Source organism: Cinclus cinclus, chromosome 7 (assembly GCF_963662255.1).
Source record: "Cinclus cinclus chromosome 7, bCinCin1.1, whole genome shotgun sequence".
NCBI classification, from domain to species: domain Eukaryota; kingdom Metazoa; phylum Chordata; class Aves; order Passeriformes; family Cinclidae; genus Cinclus; species Cinclus cinclus.
In genome coordinates, this window is record NC_085052.1 from 20,770,420 (window position 1) to 20,797,478 (window position 27,059).

At 41.8% G+C, this 27,059-nt stretch overlaps 1 protein-coding gene across 8 annotated transcripts in view; it reads right to left on the reverse strand.

Moving 5' to 3' along the window:
- The window catches only part of CAMK2G (calcium/calmodulin dependent protein kinase II gamma), a 117,836-nt gene that overhangs the window by 28,214 nt on the left and 62,563 nt on the right, over positions 1 to 27,059 (reverse strand). For all 8 annotated transcript variants that reach the window (XM_062496956.1, XM_062496955.1, XM_062496960.1 and 5 more), the window contains 9 exons: positions 21,121 to 21,175; positions 20,489 to 20,554; positions 17,593 to 17,665; positions 14,346 to 14,448; positions 13,392 to 13,475; positions 12,433 to 12,527; positions 9,715 to 9,837; positions 7,329 to 7,412; positions 6,651 to 6,693 (listed from right to left, as the gene is read on the reverse strand). In XM_062496956.1, coding sequence (XP_062352940.1) covers positions 6,651 to 6,693; positions 7,329 to 7,412; positions 9,715 to 9,837; positions 12,433 to 12,527; positions 13,392 to 13,475; positions 14,346 to 14,448; positions 17,593 to 17,665; positions 20,489 to 20,554; positions 21,121 to 21,175 — 726 coding nt within the window. The remainder of the gene's footprint in view (positions 1 to 6,650; positions 6,694 to 7,328; positions 7,413 to 9,714; positions 9,838 to 12,432; positions 12,528 to 13,391; positions 13,476 to 14,345; positions 14,449 to 17,592; positions 17,666 to 20,488; positions 20,555 to 21,120; positions 21,176 to 27,059) is intronic.

The following is a 27,059-nucleotide window of genomic DNA, read 5'->3' on the forward strand; positions in this document are numbered from 1 at the left end:
ACATAAGCTTACCAGAATATTTGGTTTCCTAATTCTACTCTCTAATGCAAGTATAAAGCTAGATTAGAAATTTGTTTTCATTACAGCTCTCAGAAACCAAGAACACTGGAAGAACCTCATGCCGAGGTTTTCTGAATGTGATGTGTCAAAACACAGGGTTCCAATGTGCACACATGAAGGTGGGCAAAGCAACTCATCTGCCCTGCAACAGTCTCTTTTCTGTGTACAATATTAAAGCTTTTCAAGACTGCAAGACAAGTAAGTTCTTGCCACCTTCAAGGCATGACAAAGGCTAGCTTGATTCTACATGCAAGTGAGAAGGAGAACAGTGTGACTGTGGAGTTAAAAGGGGTCCAGAATTCATACCACACATGCATCAAGGCATCTCACACAACAACTGCTGAAAACAAGAAACTGTTATGACCTTACAACACTTGAGAAGGAGTAAAGGATTCTGCAACTTAACAAATATGTCAAATGGGACATCCTTGAAGTGAAAAAAACAAAACAAAACAAAAAACAAAACAAAAAAAAACCCCAAAACACCAAAACCATCATAAGAGAAACAAAATAGTACCACCATATGTTCTGGGAACATCCCAGAGACAAGCAGGGAAGCAACATTTTTCACACTTTTTGCAGTTTTCCCACAACCTCACATTTGTCTTTGTAGACAGAAGGCAGCTAAAATCATGTTCTACAATGTTAAAGCAAATTCAGCTGAGAGTCCCTCTGTACAGCCCAGCACTATGTGATGTTGATCCATATTCTCTGGTGCAGCCTGCCCATCCTGCCTCCTTCCCTGATTGTACCTCTGCATGGCACACCCTGCTCTCCCACAGGCCTGACAGCATCCCAGTACTGCAGAAAGAAACTTGGTCTCTGGTATATAAAGGCAGCGGGAGAGCCCATAAAATGCATTTAACACACAAAGATGACTCAAGATGCCTCAGACACTAGGGAAGGATGCATGTCTACCCAGAGATCAACTTGTACAAGTTACAAGATGGAAGTAAAAGGGGATGCAAGAGGAATTTCTGCACAAGCAACAGACAAGACTTTCTGTAACAATAATCCTTTAAGAAGACAGGCAGATTAGCAAAGAGACAACAGGAGGGGGAAAATCCAAAGACACATGCAGGCAGATTCTTTACTGTTCCTGAAACTGTCTTGTACCAATGCTCTAATGTTTTCCAGGCATGAGATGCTAATACTATTTTTTTCTCTCTTTCCCATTTCCTCTACATGTTAAAAGGATTAAATTCCCTCTTGACTACTAGAAGTTATGAGCTCTTCTAGAATAAAGAAACATGAAAGCATATACTGCTAACACAGTAACTTAAAAACACAATTCTGCTCCTGGCCTAACAAGACACTCTTCAGTTAGTCTATGAAGAGAAACACAAAAGGCCTCTCCTGCATATATCCCTCCCTCTTCCCACATTTCTCAGGTCTGGCCTCCATAGTAAACAGCCTGGGCTCTGGACCATGCTCCTGGCAGAAACACAAATCCCTAAAGCTGAACTCATTAGCAATAAACACCAGGCACTCTGGATGTAGCAGAGCCAAGGGGGAACTTGGAAAGAGGAAATACTCCAAGGACAACCACAGTGCCTTCCCCACTGCCAGCCCCACTCCTCCTCTTCCAGAGAGAGCAACCCTTCATCCAGCCTGTCCCTGGGGTTGCCCTGACATCAGCTGCCAAAACTCAGTTACATTTCTCACTTCAGTTAAGATTCCAGAGAGTTCTTTTTGGGGATGTAGGAAGAACACTGAGGCTGCTTTTATTAAGTCTGACTACCTTATGATACTAGTCTAACAAACAAGCCAAGTTATGGTTACTAAACACAAGCATTTATACCTGAAGAATTCTGGACTTTTCTGCGAGTTGATAAAATAAAAATTGTATCATATCAGCACAGAATTCCCAATTACACAGAGTTGCAGCTCTTCATTCTCATATTCTCAGTTCAAATAAAGTCATATTAACTATTTCTCAACTTGACGTCACTTCTGGGGTGACCACAAAGGAGTCAACAGTCAGTGTAGAGTGACAAGAGGCACTTCTGGTTACCATCACACACAATGCCCATGAATGCAGTGCAACTTCAATAATATCTATTTATTAAGGACAAAAAGTATTCACAGAGCTTTCCTGAACTTTGAAGAGAGGAACGTAGAAGTAGAAGAATTTATTCTAATAATTTACTTCCACTTTTGATGATAAATTAGACTCTCTGGCTATAGTGATAAACACTTAAATGCAGTAATGAAATCCATATCACACTAGGAAGTTACTAAGTGAAATCCACTACTTCGGCAGGTCCACACTGTAGTAGTTGAGCACCATTCACTAAAACCCTTACTGTTTCTTAAGAGATTTAGTAGATACAGAGAAAACACTTTAAATCAACTTAATTTTTCATTAAATGTGACTTAATCTTCTGCTTGGGAAATGTGGTTTCCAGTGACGTTACACTTATTTAGTCAAAGCTCTGCAAATACCTTAATAATTCCCCCCCCCCCCCCCCCCCCATATATTCATACCTTTGGATTCCTACCAGGAGATACAAATTTCTGGTCCTGAATCAATATCTACCTAACACAGTACAGTAGAAACTAACTTCACATATATTACTCATTTCAGTTAAAGAACAGAACTCACATTTCAACCTGAGTATAAATATATATGTATATGTACACACATACATGCAAGAGCAAAAATTCAGTTTCATGCTTCTGGAAGGGAGGTATAACAAGTCAGCAAAATATTTCAGTACCACTTCAGTATTTGCATTATTTCCTCCTTCTTGCTCTTTAGTCAGCTAAAGAAAAATGCCTCTGCACAGGCATATTAAGGCCTTCTTTACTTAGTTTGAAAGAACTCTGCTCCTTGAATCTGCCTCCAGCCTCTCTCAACCTCACCTATCTAGCCAAAAATCCAAACCTGCACATTGGGAGGTTAATAAGGATCTGTAGAGACATGTAACAAATTCCAGTTATTGTCACACTCTGCCACAATAGCTCCCTCACAAAACTGACTTGAGCAAGCAGTGACAGTAACCTAGAATAAAGCTCAGCATCAGTTAAAATAGAGGTTTCAGGCATAAGGCTTAATTACCTGCAATGTCTGCCTTAGGATCTATTTTGAATACAGGACTTGTGCTGAACCATGTGATAGAAGTGAATTTCACAGTGCAAAAGTTTGTTGAACAGCTCTCCACATTAACAGTTGCAATCCAATTAGGAAAACAGTACTATGAATTTCAAAGGCACTTGAAGGTTGTGCATAAAAATCAGAGAAAAGTCACTTCTCTGCGTTTTGTGAGGATGGCTACTCCTAAGATAAAACCCTGATTTTTCCATCCTTTCACTCAGTTTATAGAAAGCTTATTTACGGAGTTCTATCTACATAAATGAGTCCAGGCACCCTTAAATATTGCAGGAATCTCTAAAAACCTTGCCAACTCTCTTCTAGTAAAAAATTTACATTTACTTCTCAGAAGATGATTTAGGAGTTTCTTGCATATGATCTAATCAGTTGATTTACACGACTGCACTTCTGTATTCTGTAAGTGAATGCAGATCAGATTAGTGTTGTCTTGGATCATCTGAACATCCAGAGCCTCAAGTGAACACCCAAGTAATCCTGTGTATACCCTGGTGTGACCCTAACAATCCTACAGCAAAACTCAGATTGCATTGTTCTCTCTTGCAGCTGAATTAACATGTACCAGAGTGTGGAGAGAAGCTACAAAATCCTTCTTGTAACCAGGTTGACTTATGCTGAAAGGAGTGCAACTGTACCTGCTTTCAACTGTACCTGCATCTCAGGTGGCCTGAGATGTAATCTTCTATAAAAAGCCATAAGCAGCCAGTATTAAATGGCTGAATATATCATAACCGGGGAAAGGAATCAGATATCCTTTAACTTCCTTTAACTTAATTGGCCTGGGGCAAAAGGCACATAGCAAGCAGCAGATTACTCACAAAAGTACAGAAACATGGGTTTGGTTGCTTTGTTTGTTTTGTGGGTTTTTTTTGTTTTGTTTTTTTGTAAAGGTAAGTATTTTTGATGGGCTAAAAAAGAGAGAGTACTGCTACAGATTCTTTAGGAGTATAATTTGTCACAGGCCTATGCAGTGAAGGAACTCCATATTACAAAATGTGACACAGGAGATAGTAATGACAACAAGATTAAAGGAAACGTCTCATATTTCCGACAGATAGTAGGATCATGCCTAATTAATTGATACTGGGGTCACAAGAGCCTTCATTTTCCTCTTCGTTCAAAACATTTGTGAAAGAAGCTTTCAGGAGATCTCATCCCCAGGCAGGAAGAAGCTTCTCTCTTTATAAATCTAGTTCCCTGTCTGTTGGGAATGGGACTTTTAAAAGTACACAAAACAGCATCATCCAATTAGAGAAAATAAAAACCCCTTAAGGGCTTTAGGGAAAGAAACAAATATTATTGCAGAAACCTTCAAGGGCAGTTAGATGCCTGTCATGGTAAGAAAAGTCTTGAGCTCTACCCAACAGTCCCACACAAACTTTTTAACTTATTACCTTCAGTTAGCATGCATTTATTCTTTAATTCAAGCAGATGTATCTACTTCAACTGCAGCCAACAATTGTAAAAAATAATTACAATTAAATATATAAAAAATAATTACAATTTAAGAAAGGCCAAGCTCGTATTACATACAGTCCTGCAAAGAAAACAGGAGTAGATGATCTCACCCCTCTAAAAACACATAAAAATGTAAGGAATTGTTACTCTCAATAGAGGCTTTGCATCTAAATTCACAACATCTCTCTCTGGACAGGTTTTCTGAGTGTCTCATACTTGGAATCACAGTTTATATTCAAAGCAGAACTCAGTGACACTGCAAACCCTTCGCTCACTGTGGGCCACCTAGGATTTCCTTTTCTTCAGCTGTTAACTGAAGTGGATCCAGAAGCTTCAGCCCTTGACACAGAGAAAAATGAGTACAGCAAGCTTTTTCCTCCTCAGTACTAGCTCAGGGATTAAGTGGATGTATAGGTCACACACCATTAAGGAGAACCCTTCTCTCTGGCACTTCACGCACTCAAAATCTTAGCTGTAAGAGGTTTTCTTACCCACGCACTTCTGCAGTTTCATTAGAAGTGACAACATTTGCAGACTAAAAATTAATCTAAAACTTCAGTTCATAAAAAAAAGAATAAACCCCCTATTTCAGAATCATCAATTAAGCGAAACAAAAGAAAAGCTGTGTAAATAGAACAAAAACAGTTCACACCAGCAGCAGGCTCGAGAAAAGGTTTAGCTCTGTACAGACCTGTGGAAGTCCTATCTTTGTGCCACAGTTCTTCAAACAGTTATTTCAGAATCAGTCTCAGAAAACAGCATAGAACTTTTAAGTCCTGTAATAGCACAACTGTGGGACAGATGAATGGATAAAATCACTCTGTCCCTTCAAGGCCAAACTATGAGAAATGCAGTAAAAAGAAATTGCTGTAGCCACAAGTAATGCTGACATATTGGCACAGGTCTACCTGAAAGAACCAAGAAAAAAATGTTTTTATGTTGCTGAGGGTTGACCCTTAAGTGTAACATGGTTTCACATAATTTTTTTTTTTATCTCGCCATACAGAAGGTTAAAGACACTGCCTTGAGTTTACAGAAGAATGTATGCATGAATGTGCACTTTGCATGCTGGCATGATAATTTCACAGAGGCTTTCATTCCAATTACAAGTTTACTGTAACAACATCCAGTATTGGTATCCACCATTAGTAAATGACCAGAAATTAATACACTTCCACCATCACATAATCCATATAGCAGAATTCCACTTGAAAGCAGTTGTAGTCAGGTGCAATAAAAATCTGACGCATGCATTCAATGATTGCTCTTTTAAAAGAGAAAGAAAATTACAAAGAAGGTAAAGAAAGATCCCATAAATCAAAAGCACTTACAAATAAAGGTTTTCCACCCAAATGAAAATGAACACAGATAAGAGTGCGTCACCTACGTGTGCTGAGCCAAGATTATTATCTTCCAAAAAGCATGGATTTACATGTTGAGATCTGCATTTTCAGTAAATGCACTACGTAATGCAGTTGGGTGGGAGCCAGACTACCAGCTATTAAATTTAAAAGGATGAAAACCACTTCTGAGACTCCAAGAAGGAAAACTAATAGCTAGACACTTCAGACCCATTTTTGATGAGTCAAAGTAATACAATACCCAAATAGCTCCTGTCCCTGTTCTCACCAATATTACTTCTCTGTCCCTGCCTTGGGTCTAAAGGAAACACTCCTACCTAATAGGAGCTCTTCATTCCCAGTTTATGATGTGAAAGCTAATGACACTGGCTAGAATTTCTCACAAGTAATCTGCTAACAAAATATCATGAGACTATTATGGAAACTGTCTTTACTTCTGTTTTGTACCAGACTACAATACCAGAATACAAAATGTGCTCCTCTCCAAACAAATAATTTTCTATTTTGCAATGATCACCAGCTCATGCGATCACCACTGCACCACGATGAACTGAGAGCATGGTTCCTCCCCTGCTACTTGGTTAAAATGGTTAAAAATATTCTCCAGCTCATTCACACAAAACAAAACCAAGGAAGGGATGGGAACATTGAGGACTTACCTGAAAAATTCCGAGACACAAGCATCGTTGTAAGGATTGCACCCTGCGGGGAAGACAAAGCAGAGATAACAGAAAGTGCCACTTGAGAAAGGGGCTGGACTGACCCGTGGAGAACACAATGCATCAGCTACCAATGCAGAGGTGAACCACTGGTACCCTGAAGAACCCTAGGGTATCCAGGATTCCCACGTGTGCCTGACACGGGAACACTCGCAGCCGTGCCTTTCTAGAGCAGCAGCAGATGCCAGGCAGAATAGCCTAGAAAATTTGAAATGGCACCAAGAATTAAACACGTAGCTGCTTCCTAGATTTCACACAGCAGAGAGCTGCTTTGTGCACAGGCCAGAGGCTTTGCCCCAGCTGCAGGCAACTAGTAACACTAGTACTGGAAGGTGCAGTGTTCAGAACTAGAAGCCCCAGAACTAGCTGCTCTATTTCAGCTCACTGGCAGAAAGTAGAAGGGGTGAATGTGTAGTAGAAGAGTCATGGGAAGCTTAGAGCTCTGAGAAAGAAACTACCCAGCTCCTCAGTACACTACCTCAGTGCCCTGTACTGGAGGATCACATCAGATACTTCTCTCACACTGTACTAGTAATGAAAAAAAGTATTGTTGCTATGGCACTAACCTCAAGTTTAGAGAACTAAAAACAAACTTAAGGCAAATTAAGATGTACTTACCTTTAGCTTCCTTCTAGCATTGAACTTTCTCAAGCATTCCACAGTCTCCTGCCTGTGCATCATTGATGCAACAGTGGATCGTTGCTGGAAAACACAAACAGCAGAAGATCAAGAACATACCCATACCAAATCAGCCAGGGAAGTTCATTCCTCTAGCACACAATCAAGACATTCAGGCTGACATGGCCAAGCCTCTCACCACTGCATGGCTGCAAAAAACTGCAATGAGTTCATAACCTGAGAACTTCCATAAAGACACATTAAATCAAGGTGGGCTATGACAGGAAATTTATGATTACACCCATTTCTTACACCCAAGAAATTTATGACTGAAGTACAGGTGACAATCAGTGCTCCCTGCGTTTCAGGCACACACAAGATTTAAGATAGTATGAAGACAAAGCCAAATGAAAAAGCATACCCATGGAGAACTGAGTTAGAGGCACTACAGAAAAGACCTGGGCTGGCTGCATTAGTTACAGCTTGAAAGGGAAATTTCAAGCAGTAAGGGAATACTTGTGAGCAGCAGCTTTCCTGGATGTGGCAACCCCTCTGAATGTAAGAGGTTGATTAGCAGAGACCTTGACATCTTTGTATCAGTATTGCATAAACAGATTCTCAGCATGTAAGAGAAAAGGTCATATATTTCTATTTTACCAATGCAAAAAAAGTGAATATAATCTCTCTGCAGTGATGAACATCTGTCATCCACAGCAGACTGGGATCCCATCAGCTGCAAAAAGACAATTTCCCCAAAGTGTTGTAGCCATTAAGACCACAAAACTAAACCAGAGACTGATACTGCCAAGCATTTAAAGCATATGAGGAAGCCAGTGACTACTGCCAAAGTAGATGTTGCTCTTGTAAAGGTAATTCAGGCTTGCAGTTCTATGCAAGGACAGTGGGTGAATTTCTAACTTAGCAGATAAGTGTGAATAAAGTCTCCACTAACTTTCTCTTGCTTGGAAAGAATTCTGCAATACCCAAAAGAACTGTAAACTGTGCATATATTCATCTAGTTTCATGGGAAGTCTCTGCTTTGATCCTATTGTCAAAGCTGGTCACCTACTGCAGCACACACAGCAGCACGTGGGGAGAATGAAGCCAAAGTGTCCTCAAACAACTCAGGTAGTCACAGTTGCTCCAGCCTCTTTAGAAGAGACCAGGTGATGTCCAGTTGTTCAATGTGTGCTTACAAGAATCAGGACACAAACTTCAGAAGTTCAGTGATGCTAACATACTCAGTGTCTCAGATAAACTTTTAAACATTTTTTAGATTTCTTACAACATTTACTTTGAGGAGCCATACATATCTAGAAAGGAAACATGTTGTGCACACAAGGCCTGCAAAGCAAAGGGAAACAACAGATTCGACAGGAGGCAGTTCTAGCAAGAGGCTGACATGGCTGGGAAGTGAAATCAGACTCTCCCTAGCTCAGAGAAGCAAAGTTGCCACAGGGCTATCATAATACAACTTTGGCTACAGGCATTGGGAGAAAAGTTTAATACACAGAAACTGCAGGGGTTTTTTATTGCAGATTACAAGCATGCAAGGAGAGGAAAAAAAAAAAAGAGAGATGCAGTCTCAGCTAGTCTGAAATTTTGACTTCCAAGGAGCTTGCATCATTTTACAGCACACTCCTGTTAGACAGATGTTCACATAAGTAACTTTAAATTACTATCTGTTGATTTGTGGTATAAGGACACCACCACCACAGTTGCTCAAGCACAAATGAGCAAAAGAGCACACCAGACCCATCCCAGAAGTACGCTGTGGTATTACCAGAGCATCTGGTTAGACTTAGGTGAAAGTATTTCATCCTGCAGAGATTAAAGCACATCACTGCTGCCCTCCCCTACACCCACACCCAGCTGTGTTCTGGGATTTCCTTGCCAACTTCGCAAAAGATGAAAAATACTTATGTGTGAGGTCTGGCAAGGCAGAAACTACACACACAGAACAGCAAAAGATTTTTTGCTGATTTCAAGTTTACAGCTAGTTAAGCTGCAGCATAGCAGAAATGTCCCAAATACTGCAAAGATGCTATGCCATAAACTGAAGCAGATGAAGAACAAAATGGTCCTGAAATTTTTGTCAGATGCCAAACTCCATTTGACATTTTAGGATGCTATGGATTGGAAAAGATGTGGGGGAAAAGCCAGAAACTGTGGACACTGACAAAATTCTAAAATAATAAGGGAATCTTTTTTACTACTGTGGCAATAAAAGCACCACAGCATGACAAAGTTGGCTTGTTGAGGGTCAGTATAAAAAAAAAAAAAAAACATAATCTGAAATATTTGAAATAGTTAGGTCCTTCAAAACTTCCTGGCCTGTCCATTCAAGGTAAACCACAAATCAACCAGTAATAAGGAGAACACTTACACAAACCCATGGGTGTTTGAGAGCCTGGTCAGCTGTGATGCGCTTTGCTGGGTTTATCGTCAGCATCTGGTTGATCAAATTCTTGGCTTCAGGAGTCACAGTGTCCCACTCAGGTGATGGGAACTAAAAGAGTAAGAAAGAACAGATAATAAACTGAATAGAAATATCTTCTACTAGCAGAAGAGATTCTCCCCCTTTACACAGCTAAGTTCCAGACTTTGCCCTTTTGATACCAGGGCTATCACACTTGCAAAGCCCGCCAACTTTTGTGAAAACCCATATGGAACAAAAAACCATCCAGAATCCAGCAAATGAATGGTACCAGACAGCAGGACACACCTGTACCATTCACCAGACATAAACAAAAAGATTAAGAATTCAAAAGCCTTTTAGGAATCACACAGACCTTTGAATTTCTTTCACACTCAACAGTCAAAAAAGTAAAGTCAAAAAGTGAAGATCTTTTAAACTGAGTTCTTACATGAAAAACATAGGCACTATCTTTTTTTACTCCACCTGTCTCTTTCTCCAGCATGCTAAAAGCTCTAACAGCTTATGGTAAATCACAAACAGTTAACTACAGCAAAACTGCATGAAAGCAGAAACCACTAAGAGAGAACATCCCATCAGGTACACCTTTCCCACCATAAAACACAATATCCTGGAACAATACCAGCCACTTAGGTGTAGCAACCCACCAGCAAGTTGTTAGCAACCACCTACCATACCAAGATCATTACTTGGGGTGGGGTCAAGAGAGATGCAACAGTGCATGGGAATACAGAAGCATGAAAACAAAGAAAATAATTTTAATTATTTCAGCTGCTGATCATCCATGAGGGGTAACTGCTTTTTATAATTCCAGTAATGATAAAGATGAGATTTTACACCATCCCATAGAGGCTTGCATGTGGTATGGATGACAGCATGCTGAGATTAAATCCTATGAACCTACTGCACAAATACAGGTGAACTTCTGAACACCAATATGCTGTTGGGGTAAAACTCCCTGTATTTAAGTGGGAGAAAAAAATGGATTTACGCAGAAAACATTTCCTTACAGTACTAGATAATTCAGAAAAGGTTTTATTCCATCTTTTTTTTCTCATGCTTTTTTATCGCTTTATTCAGTTGGGTCATAACAATATAGCTGCTGTATTAGATTTGCATATAATCTCATTTTTGCATTTGCAGGCATCACTAAGGCATTATATAATTTATTCTGCAAACATTGGAAGAGGATACTCAAAAATCATGATACTGAAGTCTCAAGCAAGGACACTTCCCCCATATCTGAACTGAACTCTGAAGTATTCATGGTAATGTCTTACAAAACCCCTACCCAAGAGCACGAAGTAAAAAAAAAAAAAAAAAAATTTAAAAAATCACTGTTTTCACTGTTGCCACTTCCTCTCTGGTCAAGGGAGAATAACAGACTGGTCCTGCGCATACAGGCCCCTTGGAGCTGGGTAAGGACACCAGGGCCAGGTGCTACAATAAAATGCAGTAGCTTTCTATCAGACAAAATGAGTGAAGAATATACTGAAAGATAAGAATCTAAAAACAATACAAAGATAAGGAGGGATCAGGCACTTCACTCTTCGTGATCTACAGGAAGAGGTATTTAATCCCTGAAGTGCTTTGAAAATTCCCATTGATATAATTAGTGCAAGAATATTTCAAATAAGAACAAACAACAGAAAAACTAGAGGGGCAGCAAGGCAAGAGAAGAACACAAGTCCATTTAAGGCCATCAGGCACAAAGACATCACTTTGCTTTCACCCAGGAAGCCACTGAGCCAGGACACAGGCAAACCTTTCTTCTCACCAGTACTGCTGCTCTCATGGTCTCAAGCACAGAAGCTGGGAGGTAACAGGCAGAAGGAGTCCAGCAGAACACTCACCTTTTGGGTTTTTATTTTTGTTTAATACAGACCATAAGACAGCCTACAAAATGAACTCCCCAACTCCCTCTTGATATTCGTGCCCACAGACTTTGAGCTAGGATTTCCAGGAGTCCCTTCTTCCGTCTCAAGACTCTCCTTACATGGAATAATTTATGTCAAACATTAAAGCTGTGGTACCCAAACTACATTTCATAGCACCTTTGCTTCCCTCAGTACTAACATCCTTACTATTCCTCTTTCAGGCACTTTTTACACCTCAGTTTTGCCATGCTCTAAGAAGCGTTCCATGATCTGCTTGGCTTTTTACCAGAGCCTCCAACACAATCCACCATGCTGCACCCCACCACAAAGCCACCCCTCCAATGGTCGCCAACATTCAGTTCTCTCACTGGGCTCCATGCTTTCCATGGACTACAGCACAGAGGAGTAAAAGACCATTATTTAAGCTATTATTCTACAGAATACATCCCCAGGCTTTTTATTAGGCCTTGACAAAGACAAGCTCCTTCACCCTATCTTCCCTCTACTCCACTAAAAACATTAGCATTACTTCAAGACACCATTTCCCACCCTCTGCATTTCCCTAACAAGTGTCAATGTTCTAGTGCCCACTGTGATGCTTTCCAGAGATCCCTTCAGTAGCCCCAGACAGGACTGTATCCCAGGCAGTGAAGACAACGAGGTGTATGAGCACGTCAAACATCACTTGGCACAGAAGCTTGGGGCCTGCTGCTGGACGCCAGGTAAGATAGTGCCATGTTTTGGATGGCTTCTACACCCATGCAGGTACTCAGCAAGAAAGTGCCCTTACGTCATAGGCTCCGGCTTTGATCTGCTGATAGAGTTTGTGCTGATCTTCATCCCAAAAGGGAGGGTACCCCACTAGTAATATGTACAGAATCACTCCTGGGAGGGAGAGACACAGACACACTATGGTTAGGCTAATATGCCATTTATTCCTTGAGCCCCTCTTCCTTCCCTCTTGACAGTCCCCAAGGCAATGATTGCTCCTTGGCAAATGGCTTCATTTGCCATCATATTTAGCTGTCTGAGATAGTACAAATCTGTCATCTGCTGAACCTCACCCTGGCACCTGATATTCAGCTCTTAACGCCAGTGCCAGGAGCTAGAACGAGCTGCACGATGTCCTTCTACCCTCCTCTGGCTACCATGGCTGGCAAGCCACAGCGCCCAGCTGCTCTCAGAGAAAGATGAAGCCACATCACCTAGGGTTCCTGGGCAGCAAGGGACGTTTGAGAAAGGACTCTGGTTTTAGATGCTTACTGTGTGTGGTGTTGGGACAAAAATGACACTGACAAAGCTGACACTCCTGGCCTTCAGAGAACCATTTAGTCCATGTTAGGGAACACAGATATCATGAATCTTTAAACTTATCAGTCCCACATACATTTACACTTACTTATTTTCTTTTTAAAAAATATACCTCTTCAGTATCTCATCTTCTACATAGTTACTGTAATAGGAAATTATTACAGTTATCTAAACAACTGACTCTGCAAAGCATACACAGGTCCTATCTCTTGAGAGATAGGAACAGGATAGGAATCTAATCTTCTGATAGGAAGATTGGGAGCCAGAATCAAGTGAATTCAGGCTCCAATATTCATTCCATCAAGGTGCTTATTCTCAATTATGCCTTCATGTCTCCACCCCGTAAGAAGGAGCACTGTGCACCCTCCCAGAAACAGGCTACAAGAAATCACATGGAATGATGCTGTTTAAGTGTAAAACAATTTATCAGAATCTTACCACATGCCCATATATCCACTGGTTTTCCATAAGGATCTTTTCTTAAGACTTCAGGGGAGAGGTAGCCTGGAGTACCAGCAAACCCTGCCAGAAAATGGATGATATGAAGCACTTACAGTACCCAAGCAGAAGAGATCTTGCCATATCACAAAGTTCACTAGAGGCAACTAATAAATTTCAAAATCTGTCTCTCCCACCCTTCATCCCATATTCGCTAGAGCTACTTCTTTGTAAACCAACAAAAAGAAAAAAGAGGCAACCCCCCCTCCCCCAAATAAAGCATAAAATCAGATGGGATCCAGTGCCTGTGTATTGCAAGAAAAAAAAGAAAGTAAGAGGGACCATGACAACCAGCTGGGCACAAACTTGTACGCAAGGCCTTACATCATTGTTACATATAATGGCTTGGAGTTTGAAAACACAAGACATAGATGGGACACATCCGATTGCCAAGTGGTGTGGGGAGATCAGGAGAAGTAGTTTTCCCAGAACCTCTGCAGCATTGCAGAGTCTCAGAGCTGATTTTTAGCCTGAAAAGGTCTCATTTCTAATTATGTTTTAGCTAAACAAAGATAAGGTCAGATCCAAATGTGCCTGAGGAAGGCCAGGTCAAATGCATTTCTGTAACGTGACCGAACAAAATTCCAGATTCTGAGCAGTAGGAAAGTTCAGATCAGGGTCTAAACTTAGCAGCTGCATTCATCTCTGACACTAGCATCTACTGTAAACTGAGAAGAAAAATAAAGAAACACATAACCATTTTTTCTGTCTTTATTTATCAGTTTTTCTTCTATTGCACCTAGGCTTGCACCTAAGACCCAGAGGCTGTAATGAAAAAGAAACAGCCAAATACAGAGAAGTGTGCTGGAAGAGCTGAGAGAAAATACTCAGGAGGATGCAACTGAACCAACCACCAGAAAACAGGGTAGTAAAGCTGGGAAAGCTCAGTCTTACCAAACCAGGCCTGCTGCTCTCCCTGGACTTCTATAGCCAGTCCAAAGTCAGCCAGTTTGACAGCAGCACCCTTACATTTACTCGCTAGTAGTAAATTTTCAGGCTGAGGAGAAAAAAGAGAGTATGAATGAAGGACTGACATCCTTGTTAAAACCTCTCACCTAGTATTCACATCACTAAATTGCACACGCTGACTGAATTTAGCATGCAGTACTAAACCTGTTCAGGTGAATACACGGCAACAGCAATAAATGGCTTTGAGCTAGAGTGGCAGAGAAATGCCAAGTCTAACACAAATCCTCTGGCTCCTCTTCCAACCCAGCCCATACATTACATGCTGACACCAGAGGGCACTGGCAGTACAGTTCTTGCAGCACTTAAGCCAAAATTCGATTCTGCCCTCCTCAAAGAGGATAACTGGGGGGAGGGGAAAGGGAAGTCGGGGGGAGAAGGGAGGGACAATGCAGGAGATACAATCTGCAGTGATGTTTCTCCCCCTGAACGTTAGACAGTCCCCAAGGCAGTGAAAAAGTAAATATGATGTTAATAAGGGCTGCCAAACACACTGCTGTAATGTGGGAAGGCATTATCTGGCTAGGCTGTAGTTTTCATCCCTTACAGAAAAAGCCTCAGCTTTAAACTGGCATAAGCAGCATAGCAGTGAGTATTCTTGTAAGCAATTTTTTCATGCTACACATTTACAGCAGTATAAAATATTGTCTTGCTACTGATGCCATCACCTATACAAGAAGCAGCCATGTCACTTTTTCATGTGCCAAGAAAGGGAGACATACTTTTGACCCTCACATTTCCACCCTGAATGAATCTCACTCAAACCATAATTCTATTGTGTTCCAGCAGAAGGCTTTATACAACTCCAAAAACTGGACCGAGAATTGGCAGCTTCCTCTGAAGCACCAGAGCAGTTAATTACATGGGACCCCTTGAACCCCCAAAGCCTTTAAGGTGATGGCTATTATGGCTTTGCAGGAAAATCAACTTGAAGACAGGCAGGTCAAATGTGGTTTCTCATCCTATCCTCTTCTCATCTTTTGTGCAATTCATATCAAGTTGATTTTTTAACTGAGCAGGATGGAAGCCTGGAAATCCAGAAACAGGAGCTTGTCTCAGTTTCACAAATCTGATAAAGGTCTTTTTTTCAGCCTGCTCACTATTTTCACCCCATAGCAACTCTTTACCCCTGTTCTGCCTGACAGGCACAAGATGCTTTGCTCATTCATCTGTCTTAAAGTACTGGGCATGTGCCTTGAATGAAAGGAGAATAGCCTTCCTGAACACAGGCCTTGCCATAAGCAGCATGGAAGGAAGGGCAACTGGGTCTCAATACATTCAGATGCCACTGGCTCTTCACTATATGGCAAAAAGAAAATATTGTGGTAATCAAGCTACACTAATGAAATTTCACTGCTATAAACAAGACCCTAAAGCAGAAGATGAATGAAATCTTCTAAAAATCCCTCCCAACTCCAGATCACACCTGGGCATAGTTTGACTAAGAAAGAGGAGCATTTAAGACAGACTCGTGATAGTTAAGCTCTTTGTAGCTCTATTTTAGAAGCAAACACCTTAAGGCTAATGGTGCTCATCCACGTGCATGTTTGCCAACATATGGGCTGTCTCAGATTTCACATACTTTTTGGTGAGGACGTGAATGCACTCCCTAATTTCTTACGGTCTTTATGGGCAGCTCAACATTTGACATTCTTTAAAAGCATGTCAGCCGAAAGACAAGCTTATGAGAGAGAGGTACAAAAGACAAAACTTTACTTGAAGCAGGCTCTGCAGTTATTACACACTGACCCTGAAGGCCAAGTTTTTGGAAATGAGCTAAATATTAAATAAAAAGCATAGGAACTTCCATGATAAAAGGAACAGTTTACTCCTCAGGCCTAGATAGTTTCAGTCGATCAGAATAAGCAACAGAAGAAACATATTAACTACAGCAATAAGTTTCTAGCAGCTGGTAAATTCTGAACAAGTTGCTAGCTTTCCTACAAACAAAACTTTTGGAAGGAAACTAGATTATATTTGAACACAAGGAAAACTTCTTCTGTACTGGAAAACATTACAGATTTTCACAAACTCCCTAATTCTGGGCAGTAGTGCCTCTTGGATATTGCTTTCTCAGGAGCTGGTGTTGGGTCATCTAATCAGGAGCAGCCACAGTCCACAGTAGATCATTTGCAGTTTTTCAAAATGTAGTGAATCAAAAGGTCAAAAGTGTTGCATGGGAGTTTGTCAGAAACACAAAGGGTTTTCCAGTAGATCAAAACATGAGAGGAACACTGCCACCAAGCTTGCAATGTGCTTTTACTTTGCTCTCTGCAAAATACTTTTCTACTTTCCCCCTGTACATTGTTTAACAAGCCCAAAACAACACTAGTAGCAGGTGTCATCCTGCATTAATTTAACTGGACTGCTGGTGACCATCACCATTCCCACTTTAGACAGGAAGGCTCCAGGGCACACAGACCTTCCTGCACAAATCTCTTCATTCTGGAGCCTGCCCAGCTCCCAGCACAGCTGCCCAGTGTGGGGAGTTTAGGTAACTCCGCTGTGGAGGCTTAGGGGCTATAAATGTGTTATACTGCATAAAATGATTGATTCATCCAGTCTTTAACTGGCAAGAAGTTTTGGTTTTAGATTAAAAATGCTTCTACTGATGAGAGAAGAAAGAACTAACAGAAAAAATTCTTGTTGAACATCTCTGTCCTAGCACAGAGGCATGTGTTTGGCAACACTGCAGAATAAAAATATACATGCTCTGTGCAGACAAACTCGTCCTGGCAGATTGAACAAAGATTGCTCCAGGTCTTTAGAGATCTCTTCAATCACAAACTAGAAAGTGTCCTTCATTATAATGAATCCAACCCAAGTTTCTCTGGAAGCATACTTCTCTCCAAGATTCACAACTACTCCATCCTGGAGCTGCCTCAGAGAGGCTGAGAGCTGGCAAGGTTCACAAAGACTGAGAGCCTCCTTGGGAGTTCAGCACACCTCTAGCCCTCTAGAAAACTCTGAAGAAGCAAATTTGTGCTTCAGGAACCCCTGAACCCAGTTCAAGTTTAAAAAGAACACAAAACAAACAAACAAAAAACTCAAAAAACCAACCCCCCAGAAAACCCCACAAAAATCCCTGCCAGCTGGCAACACAATATTCTTGTCTTGCCTCCTCCAATGATCCCCTGGCTGCTCTCCTCAGATTACAGTACAGAGTAAACATTACCTTCAAGTCCCTGTGCACAATATCATGCTGGTGAATGTGATTCACACTCTCCAGTATCTGATGAATACAGTGGCTGCAAGATAAAAGGGAGAGAGAGACACACAAAGTTATGCACACACATTTAACATCCCATCCCAGAACTATTTCCATAACTATTATATTTGTATTAGGGGGCATTCAAGATCTCATGCTGAATTTCTTCATGACCACTGGATGCTACAGCTCAGCACCATGGCAGCTGAACAACCCCAGCCACCCCGCCAGCAACAGGATGCCAAACATCCTTTCTGTAGCAGGACCACAAAGCCTCCTTCCTACCTCCCATCATTTCCTTCCTTCCCTTCCCATCATACTAAATCTCTCACTTGTTCCCTCAGCCAGCAGAACCCACCCCACACAGAACAACTGAGGCATGCAAGTATCTTCAAACAGCAGCCGAAACTGTGCAAGCAAGACCAAATTGCTCCAGGAAACATTCCACTGCTAGTCCTGAGCAAAGAATAAATTTTGGAAGAGCAGTAGCCTCCCCCAGCAAATTCAGGATGATGACGCCTGGGTGCCTGCCAGTTTGCAAAGCTTTCAGAGCAGCATCTCAAGCACTTTATATACACAATGTGCACACACACCCGCTCACTGGGTGCCTTTTAAGTACAGATCCCACTTAAGGGGTTAGTAATCTGAAAAGCAGACTCATTCCCTTAAGTGCAGCGGGCTGCACTCCCCCAGCTCACAGAAAACCCTGCCTCTGCCATTCCCACTGCTGTAAACCACAGGGAAAAATCAAGATGTTATTTACACCTGTCGCATAATGACAGAACGATCAACCCATGGGTGGGAATCCAGGTTGGAACCATCTCTTCCACTAAACATTTACTTGACTCCCAAGGGTGAATGTGGAATGGAATAGGGATTTTGACAACTCCGGCTGTGCACTAAGCATGCAGATGTGGACAACTCATAGAGGTCTATGTCCTCACTGTAGAATCTCTCAGACCCTTCACTGATTTCTACAAATCTCAGAGGAGCAAAATTGAAATATGAGTGAAGTATCTGAGGGAAGGAAAAAAGGCTACAGGAAAAGATGGGAAGAAGGTGAGGAGAGGAAGAGGAGAGGAGGTGCAGCACTGTGTATTTGCTACCCCCACGCCTCTGGAGCTGGCAGTATGATCCTCAGGGTCAGAATCCATGAAAATTTCCCTGCTCCCAAAACAAAAATGTATAATTAGAACAGAGCTGAGTCTGAGCGAGAGAGATTTTCTGGCCAAAAATGGCAAAAGTGTGAGGTGTCCCAGGCGAGCCAAACACGGCAGATTGGCACAGACCTCGCTCCCTCGCTCTCTCAGACTGCTCTGGAATTCAGCACAGCATGGGGAGAGAAAGGGAGGAGTTTCACTCTGTCATCTTGTGGGCATTTGGAGACCTGACCAGCTGACAGTCAGAGGGCTGAGCACCCTAAGGAGGGCTCACAGAGCAACAGACAGTCCTCCTTTTCCCCTAACCCTGCCATAATTTTCCTGAGCAGTGTCAGTCACTGACAGCTTTTGAGCACTACAGGGAACAGGCACTGGCAAGAGGAACAGGGGAAGGATTATGATTGATAACCTCAGAACTTCTCAACTTCAAGGCAGAGCGGCATGACTGACTGTGTATCCATCTGAGATGCTGTGCCTACAAGATCTGTACACCCCACTGAAAACATCTGTGGGGCTCTCAGACCTCTCTGCCAGGAGCTCCAGCAGAGCTGATGAGCTCACTGGCCTTCCCAATCACCAGATGGCTCCTGGCAGAACATGCAGGGTAGTGCCTTATTTGAAAGACTGCAGTGCCCAGAAGACAGAGGCTATAAGTGAGCCACGGGGAAAGGAAATAAGTGCCTGCAGACTCCATTAGCAGTACCTACACCAACACTCCAGGCCACGCTCTCTTTCCTTCCCTGTGCTCATTATAATCATCCTTAAAGTACTGCCCACCAAGCTCAACCTGCCACAGCACCCATTTCCTTCTATTTCCTTCTTACTCCTCTCTTCCTGTGGCTCCCCTGATTTCTGCTTCAGCAAGGGTTAGTATGAGATGAGAACACGACTGCAGAATAAGCAGGGTGAAATGTCACCACTGGGCCACTCCCAAGCCATACAACAGCAGAACAGGAGTGGTCTAATCCCAGCTTTCATTCCAGATGCTGCATGTCCGCAGAGGGATGGGTCAGACATCACCCTCAGGCTGCACATAATGCTCACACTGTATAAACAGGGACAAACATGTGCCACTTCAGGAAAGTCACACGTGAGAGAGAGGGGACACATTCAGGAACAGAAGGTCATAACTAAATCTTTTTAACATTAAAATATGAAGGTTGTTCTGTCATATTGTGCCTTCCGTCACTGCACTGACCAGGTGACAGAGAGAGCTTCCACAGAAAAACAGCCTTCAAAACCCCCTCTCCTCACTGCCCTGTAAACCATTACCTAGACACAGGTCAATCAGATGGATCTGCCCAACAGTAGCAGCACATCACTGGAAACCCTGCTAGAAGAATAAGGCCAAGCAGGCAGCACCCTCACAGCTCTCTTTTATATTAGCTCAGTAAGAACACACTGTCACCCCATCAAAAAGGCCAGGTAGACAAAGCTGCTAGCAGTGGCTCTCCCAGCAAAGAGCACAGCATCTGCAAGTGGCAGAGAAAGCAATGTCTGCAAGTGGGCAAGGGCTAGAGATGTCCTGAGTCATACTGTCTGGTGACAGTAAGTTCATGCTAACAGCAGAAAGAGGATTTGTTTTATCCAGACAAGGGGCAAGAGTGTTAGAACACAACCACACGCAGATCAGCAGTCAGGAAAGTCATTCCACTTGTACATGTACATGGAACATGCATGGAAGGGTCTGGAAACAGTCTTACCTGGCATCTGCTTCACTGTAGTATTCTCTAGCAACAATATCCTCAAAGAGCTCCCCACCAGTGACCCTGGAGTACAAAAGAACAAAGGATGTTACAGAGCCCATGCCTGTGCAGTTAAAGGCTGCACATGGCCACCCACCTAGGCCCTTTGCCACAGTCTGCATGGCATACTGAGTTACAGGGGAGCCAGGGCAGAGTTCCATACCATGGCACCAGCACTGTTATATCCACATGACTGAGCCCTTGGACTGCCTTTTCACCAGCAGGGTACAGGACATGTTGATCCACTGGGCACAAATTGCCCACACACCTCTGCTGAGCTTAGTGTATGCTGATCTTGGGAGGGACAGTCTTCCTCTAATCCCTGTTGGGCTGCCACAGAGACAAACATCCAACAGTTTCCATATACAGGATAAATGTTCTTTGCCATCCCACACTTACACCTGGTGCCAGGAGTCTTCCTGGTCTGCCCCCACCACACAGACAATGATTTTTATCAAACAGGCCAGGGGTATTTACAGGTCTCAAAAGAGAAAGGGAGAATTACACTAATGAAGACGCTTTTTATTCCACTCTTTGTCAACCACCAGTGTGCCTGTATCACTGGTGAAGCATCAGAAACAGACACTTACAGATCAAAGACGAGGTAATGGAAACCTTCTTCTGAAATACTGTCATGGAGTCGCACTGCAAAAACATAATCAAGTATTGGAGATTTATAGAGCACGTAGCAAATATGATGCTTCACAAGTCAAACTCACACACAACCAAGTTCTCCCTCAACCCACTCAGTCTATTAATTCCCCATGCCCTTTATTCGATGTGCTCCTTTAGTGACCTATTTCCTTCCATTATCTCAAAAGAACAGATGGGTGTCCAGCACACACATTCACCCCTCACCAGAGTCAAAACAAGCTCTGACTATCTTTGACCTCCTGTTCATTCTTCCTCTCTAATGTTTCAGTACCCTCCTTTTGAGTCTGCCAACTTTTTCCTACATGATCACATTTTGGCATCTCTCCCAAAGCATTATTTCATAAAACAAACCTTTTTCCGAGTCCTGAAACAAGCCCTCAATCCATAAGTTGACTTCTGATCCTACCTGCATGTCAGTACCATTGGTCTCCTTTCTGCCATTTATCTGAAAGGTTCAATGATATTCTCTTCTGCTACTTCTTTTTCCTCACTTCATACCGACTTACACTCCAAATCCTTACCCAAAATTCAGAAGCAGTTTCTTGTCTCATTTTTCTGACCTGTTTGTTTCCAAAGACATATTTGATCACATTCTGCTTCTCAAAATTTCATCCACCTTCAGCTATCCCTCCTTAATTCTGCTCCTAGTACCTAAATTAACTTTCATCTTTTACCATTCCATGTCCCAGGCCCATGATGGGCCACTATCCCCTGATATTTTGGAATCTCTGAGGTTCTGTTCTCCTTTCCCCATGTTACACACAGGCAATAACTATTGTACCTATGCATTTAGCACGGTGCCATTTCCTCTTCTCTGAATCAAAATCTACATTTATTTGACCCTTCTTGGATACCTAGGCACTATTGTAACTCAAGAGGAGAAACTTCATATAGCTACATAAATTCTACTTTTTGCTTTTTTCCTCTGCTTCAGAACTACAGTCTTTTCCCTGCCAATCAATCACAAGTTAGCAATTCTCTTTGACTCAATTCCTAAACCTTCACATCCTGACTAGAACAAGACATCTTCTTCACATTGACCATCTATAGTCTTTGCCTATTGATTCACCCAAGTAAAGCAGCTAGCTGAGACAAGACTGGTTCTCAGTCATTTTAACACCTTGTAATTGAGTATTGACCAAAGTAGCACCAACTGTTCTCATCATTACAAGAAAAACCTCATTATCCTGCTCTGTCACTTCAATGGTACTTTTGCCTCTCTTCCCTATCCTCAATTCTCTTCCACATATAATGCAGGTGACCTGCCTTGATTTTCCCAGCATCATTATTTTCTCTCTGTCAGTATCAAGAAGTCAGTTTGCACCTCATATCAGTGCATGACATCAGCTACCATCACTGTCTTGGGAATGTTTCAAACTAGCACTTGGCATATACGGAACAGCTTTTGCACGTGTTGTCACTGCTCTTCTCTAGTCCTCCTTGCAACTCTCCTTTGTTAAGGCACTCTTCCACATGCATGCAAACACACTCAAACCCAGAAGAGAGTAGCATGAATGTGCAGAGACCACTGCCAGTACCCTTCCTCAGAGGATTTAATTCTTTCCTTGTCCTGTTTGCCTGTTGATTCCCATATTTTTCCTCCCTTTATCTACAAACTCTCTGACCTGATCACTTGGCTAGTTTCCTTTCCTTAGCATTTTTACTGCATATCTAACTGCATGGGTTTGAGAAAAGAACTCCATCCAGCAAAATGCTGCAAACAAGCCAGTACAGCATTAAGGAGCAACACGCAGTTCCTAATGTGTGAGAACCAACACATCACCCTCACGAACTATGTCCTGTAAATCCCTTGCTGCAAAAAAAAATTCTTCCAAGTAAGCAGTTTTAGTTGGGTTTGTAATAACTTCATTGCAACAAAAATTTGTGTTTACAAGAAAACTTGCCTCCCAAACACTTGGCAGAAACCAGCAGAGATGGCATTACAAAAATACAAGTGAGAAGAAAGGTATTTCTTAGGAGAGAAGATTTCCATTCAAGATTGGAAACAGGATGGAAAGCAGCTGAAAAAGACATTTGGATTTCCAGAGCAGGGCAGTTTTCACTCCAATGAAGACTGCTTGAGGTGAAAGCAGGACAAAAGCACATCAACAAGAGCTGAAGCCCAGAACACAGGCAAAAGTCTGCAGAGAGAACTTATGTACAGGTAGAAAAACTTCAAGGAAAGCTCAATGTACTAACAAGGCCATGTTTGGTGATGTTCAGTGGTCATGAAAAAGCATTCTACTACCTCTGGGACCTGAATGGGCACCAAAGCACTGACAGAAACACCAAGCACAGAGGAGAGTGGCATGAGTGATATCACAATGGAGAAGTACAGTCACCAGCATGCTGAGAACAATGGCCTTGAAAAAGACATGCAAACATGTCAGCAGGTAGAAGCGAGAAACAGTGAACGATAAACTTTGATGAAAATATTCGGGCAGCAAATTATATCAGAAAATAAAACACAGATGAGCTGACTGATATATTCCTTCGTCCCAAGGAAAGCAATTTTGACAGCTACATTATGAAAAGGGAAGGAAGTAGCAATTCAGCTGGCAGAGACTGGCAGAGGCAGCAAAAAGAGCCTTCAAGGACAGTAAAACACTACTCACATCCTTAGGTAAGGAATCATGACAGGACAACAGAGACAGTTCATAAATACTGACCACCCTAAGGCTGCACAGCAAAAGAAGGCCTTGAAGGCAGGACACAGGTCATTAACTTAACAAGGGAGCTACCTCCTAACAACAGCCCACAATGATGCTGGAACAAAACCTGCCTGGGATTTCATCTGCTGAGGTGACAAAGCTCAGGGAGTAATGGTAGAACAGCAAAATCCAGAAAAGCTGTAGGAAAAATTACACTGGGCACCACCACCTTGCACAGGAATAATTAGTGACAGCTCAGAATAGTAGGCTTTAAGCGTGGAGGACAGCAATGAGGGGAGTCAGAAAGGATAAAAAAACAAAAAACAAAAAACAAAACAAAACAAACAAAAAACCACAACAAACAAACAAAAACCACAAAAACAAAACAAAAAAAAACAAACAACAAACCAACAAAAAAAGTCTGAATATACCAAAACTGTTGTGACTCTCAATTCCAGCCCTAACTTCACACTGATGCAAAGAAACAAAAGCAATAGCCAATAGCAGAACAGAAATAAAATCTAGTGTCCTTACACCCTTAAGTTTTGCTTACCTACTCTCCTTCAGGGCCACAGGAGCTTTCCTGATTAGCAAGGAGACTGCAATGGGCAGCTCCAAGGCCATGGTTTAGTCTGCTGATATGCAAAGTTAAAACACCCTGCTTTCTATTACAGTGCTAACATCCCTAAGTAAGGGATGATCAACTTAAAAACATGACCTGCCTTTTCCAAAACTACGCAGCTAGTCCATTAAATGACATATATTCATTTCAGAATATATGTTCAGAAGTAACTGAATGATAAAAAACATTTTAAAAGTTTCTGTGCCTCCTCTCCACCTTGGTGGTTCACAAATATGATCCACATTGCGTGATTCAGCACATTCATCATGAAGATATGCGAACATCAGAAAACATCTGATACCTTCACCATCCAGACAGTATAGAGCCCTCTCTGCCTAAAGATAACTTGTGCAAATGTTCTCCACCTGAAGGCAGAGCACAGGTTCCTGAATGGCCAGTTCCAAGAGTAAAGCAAGTACTGGACTGTCCTCTGTTACAACCATCTTCCCATGAAAAGAGGATCCCATTTCTTCCACAGGATGCTGGTCCTGACACACTGTCTAACATCTCCTTTATTACCACAAGTTCAGCTTTAACACAGTGCTTGAGCAGAGCCCACAAAAGCTGCTTATATCTGTATAATCTGTTGACAGAGGTTATGAGAGAGTGAAAAACATAATTATATGGAGACACTGGAGGGCAAAGTACTCCCGAAACCTGATTATCCATAATAAGAAAAACAGAGAAATAAAAACAAAAGTATTCATCCAGTTAAAATTTTCTTCAAAAATACTACAGTACTGGGTTTTTTTTTTCTCATCAGAGGACCAGTGATGCATGCATCTAGCATGGCTGGCTAGACAAATGCACACATCACAAAAAGAGTCTCAAGTAGCAGCAAGAGGGAAGTTGCACAACAGTAATAGAGTGTCTTTCAAAATATGACCAAACTAAAAAGAGATCAGTATTTGCCAAGGAAGCTCATCTCACTCTATTCACCAGAAGATGAGGTGGATTATTTCTATTAGCTGATTCTGTTACCCAGAAGCAGCAATTCAAACCATATTTTTTTCCTTGCCAAAAACTTTTAACACAGGGATTCTTATAGATGTAGGAAATTAGACCCTGACAACACCACTCACAGCTGGAGTCACCTGATGATTTCCCATTCAAAGATGTCTGAAGAATGTACTACAATGGTTAGGTTCACAAGAACAGAGAGGGGAGTAAGAAAGAAAACAGAAGCAAGTCAAACAACAAGGCACTAAATTGCAGGATATGGTGAAAGGCTTCACCCAAAGTTTTATTCAGGGAAAAAAAGGTCCCATTCACACACCAAAAAAAGAGGTTTTGTAGAGTTCACAAACACATCTAATTTTGTAAGACTGACAAGTCTCACAGGTAACTTTCGAAATAATGCCTAAAAAAGCCCAGAGCACTAGTAAACACTGCCAGAACAAATGCAAAGTAGCAGCATCAATTACAGACTGATAGGTAGAAACCTCTCCAAGAAAACCAGCTGCTCAGTCAGCAGAAAGTGTGCTTCACCACTTGGATGATATCTCCAAGAAGCACATCAATTCTGGGAGGAATAAGCAATGGTTTTAATACAGCATCTTGATGAAGCAATGTTTTCAGCAAGCCAAAGAGAAAGCCTATTTTTTTTAAAGTATCTCCTGAATCTGGTACTGCAGTGGTAGTCCACCAAGGGTGAGGAGAGTGTTACTCAAAGCTGTCCCTGCAGTTTTAAATGCACACATGTAACTGCACTGTTAAAGAGCTACGAGGCATCACAACACACAAGACACGATCTAGCTAACTGCTTTAAACATCTTTTTCTTCCTTCAGTCTCCTCTCCAGCCTTATCCTAAGTAAACTCATTTTACCTGGACAGGGAACATCTCCCACAACACTGGTCTTTTGGAAAAGCAACTAACAACAGAAAAACAGTGCTATCAAATGGCTCCCTTTCCCCAAAAACTCAGATCTTCAGCACATGCTGATGCAATTTAGGTCAAGTTTTTTTCTGTCTTGTGTGGGAATGTGTGTAAGGTCCGAGGCCCTAGCACAATCCAGAGCATTTGCAAAGAGCCTGATACCACACTGAGTGGCTCAAGGGGACGTGCTGCGGTTACTGAATCTAACAGCAGCTGTGTACCAGGAGTTCAAGCACCTTCTAAGAACATCTGCTGTGAATATTACTTTTCCCTGCCTGCTGTCTTCAGAGTCTCACTGGAAATCTTGCCTCAAGAGCAGAACTTCAAGCTGCTACTTCAAAGTGTTTCAAAATCCTTGTGCACTTACATTTTTTATTTTAGAATGAAATAATACTGATAAGGTATTATATTAATGAGAGAAAATTAGGCATTTTAGTGAAAAACAGCAATGCCAGTTATGCCATATGGCTTGCATAACATGCCTGAGTAAAGTGACCCTGTACAGACAGCCTCAGCTCTCTGATGCCTGAGTGTGTTACAAACCAACTGAACATAAGAGGAAAATCTTCATCACAAACCACAGCAGCCTAACAACAAATGCAAATTGCTGCTGAGTCACGCAAAGCAAAGCTCTGTGAATGCAAAAGTTGAAGTGAATCATGAAGAAATCAGAAAAGAGCTATCAAATTTTATAAAAATCCACCTGAACTACAAGAACATAAGAC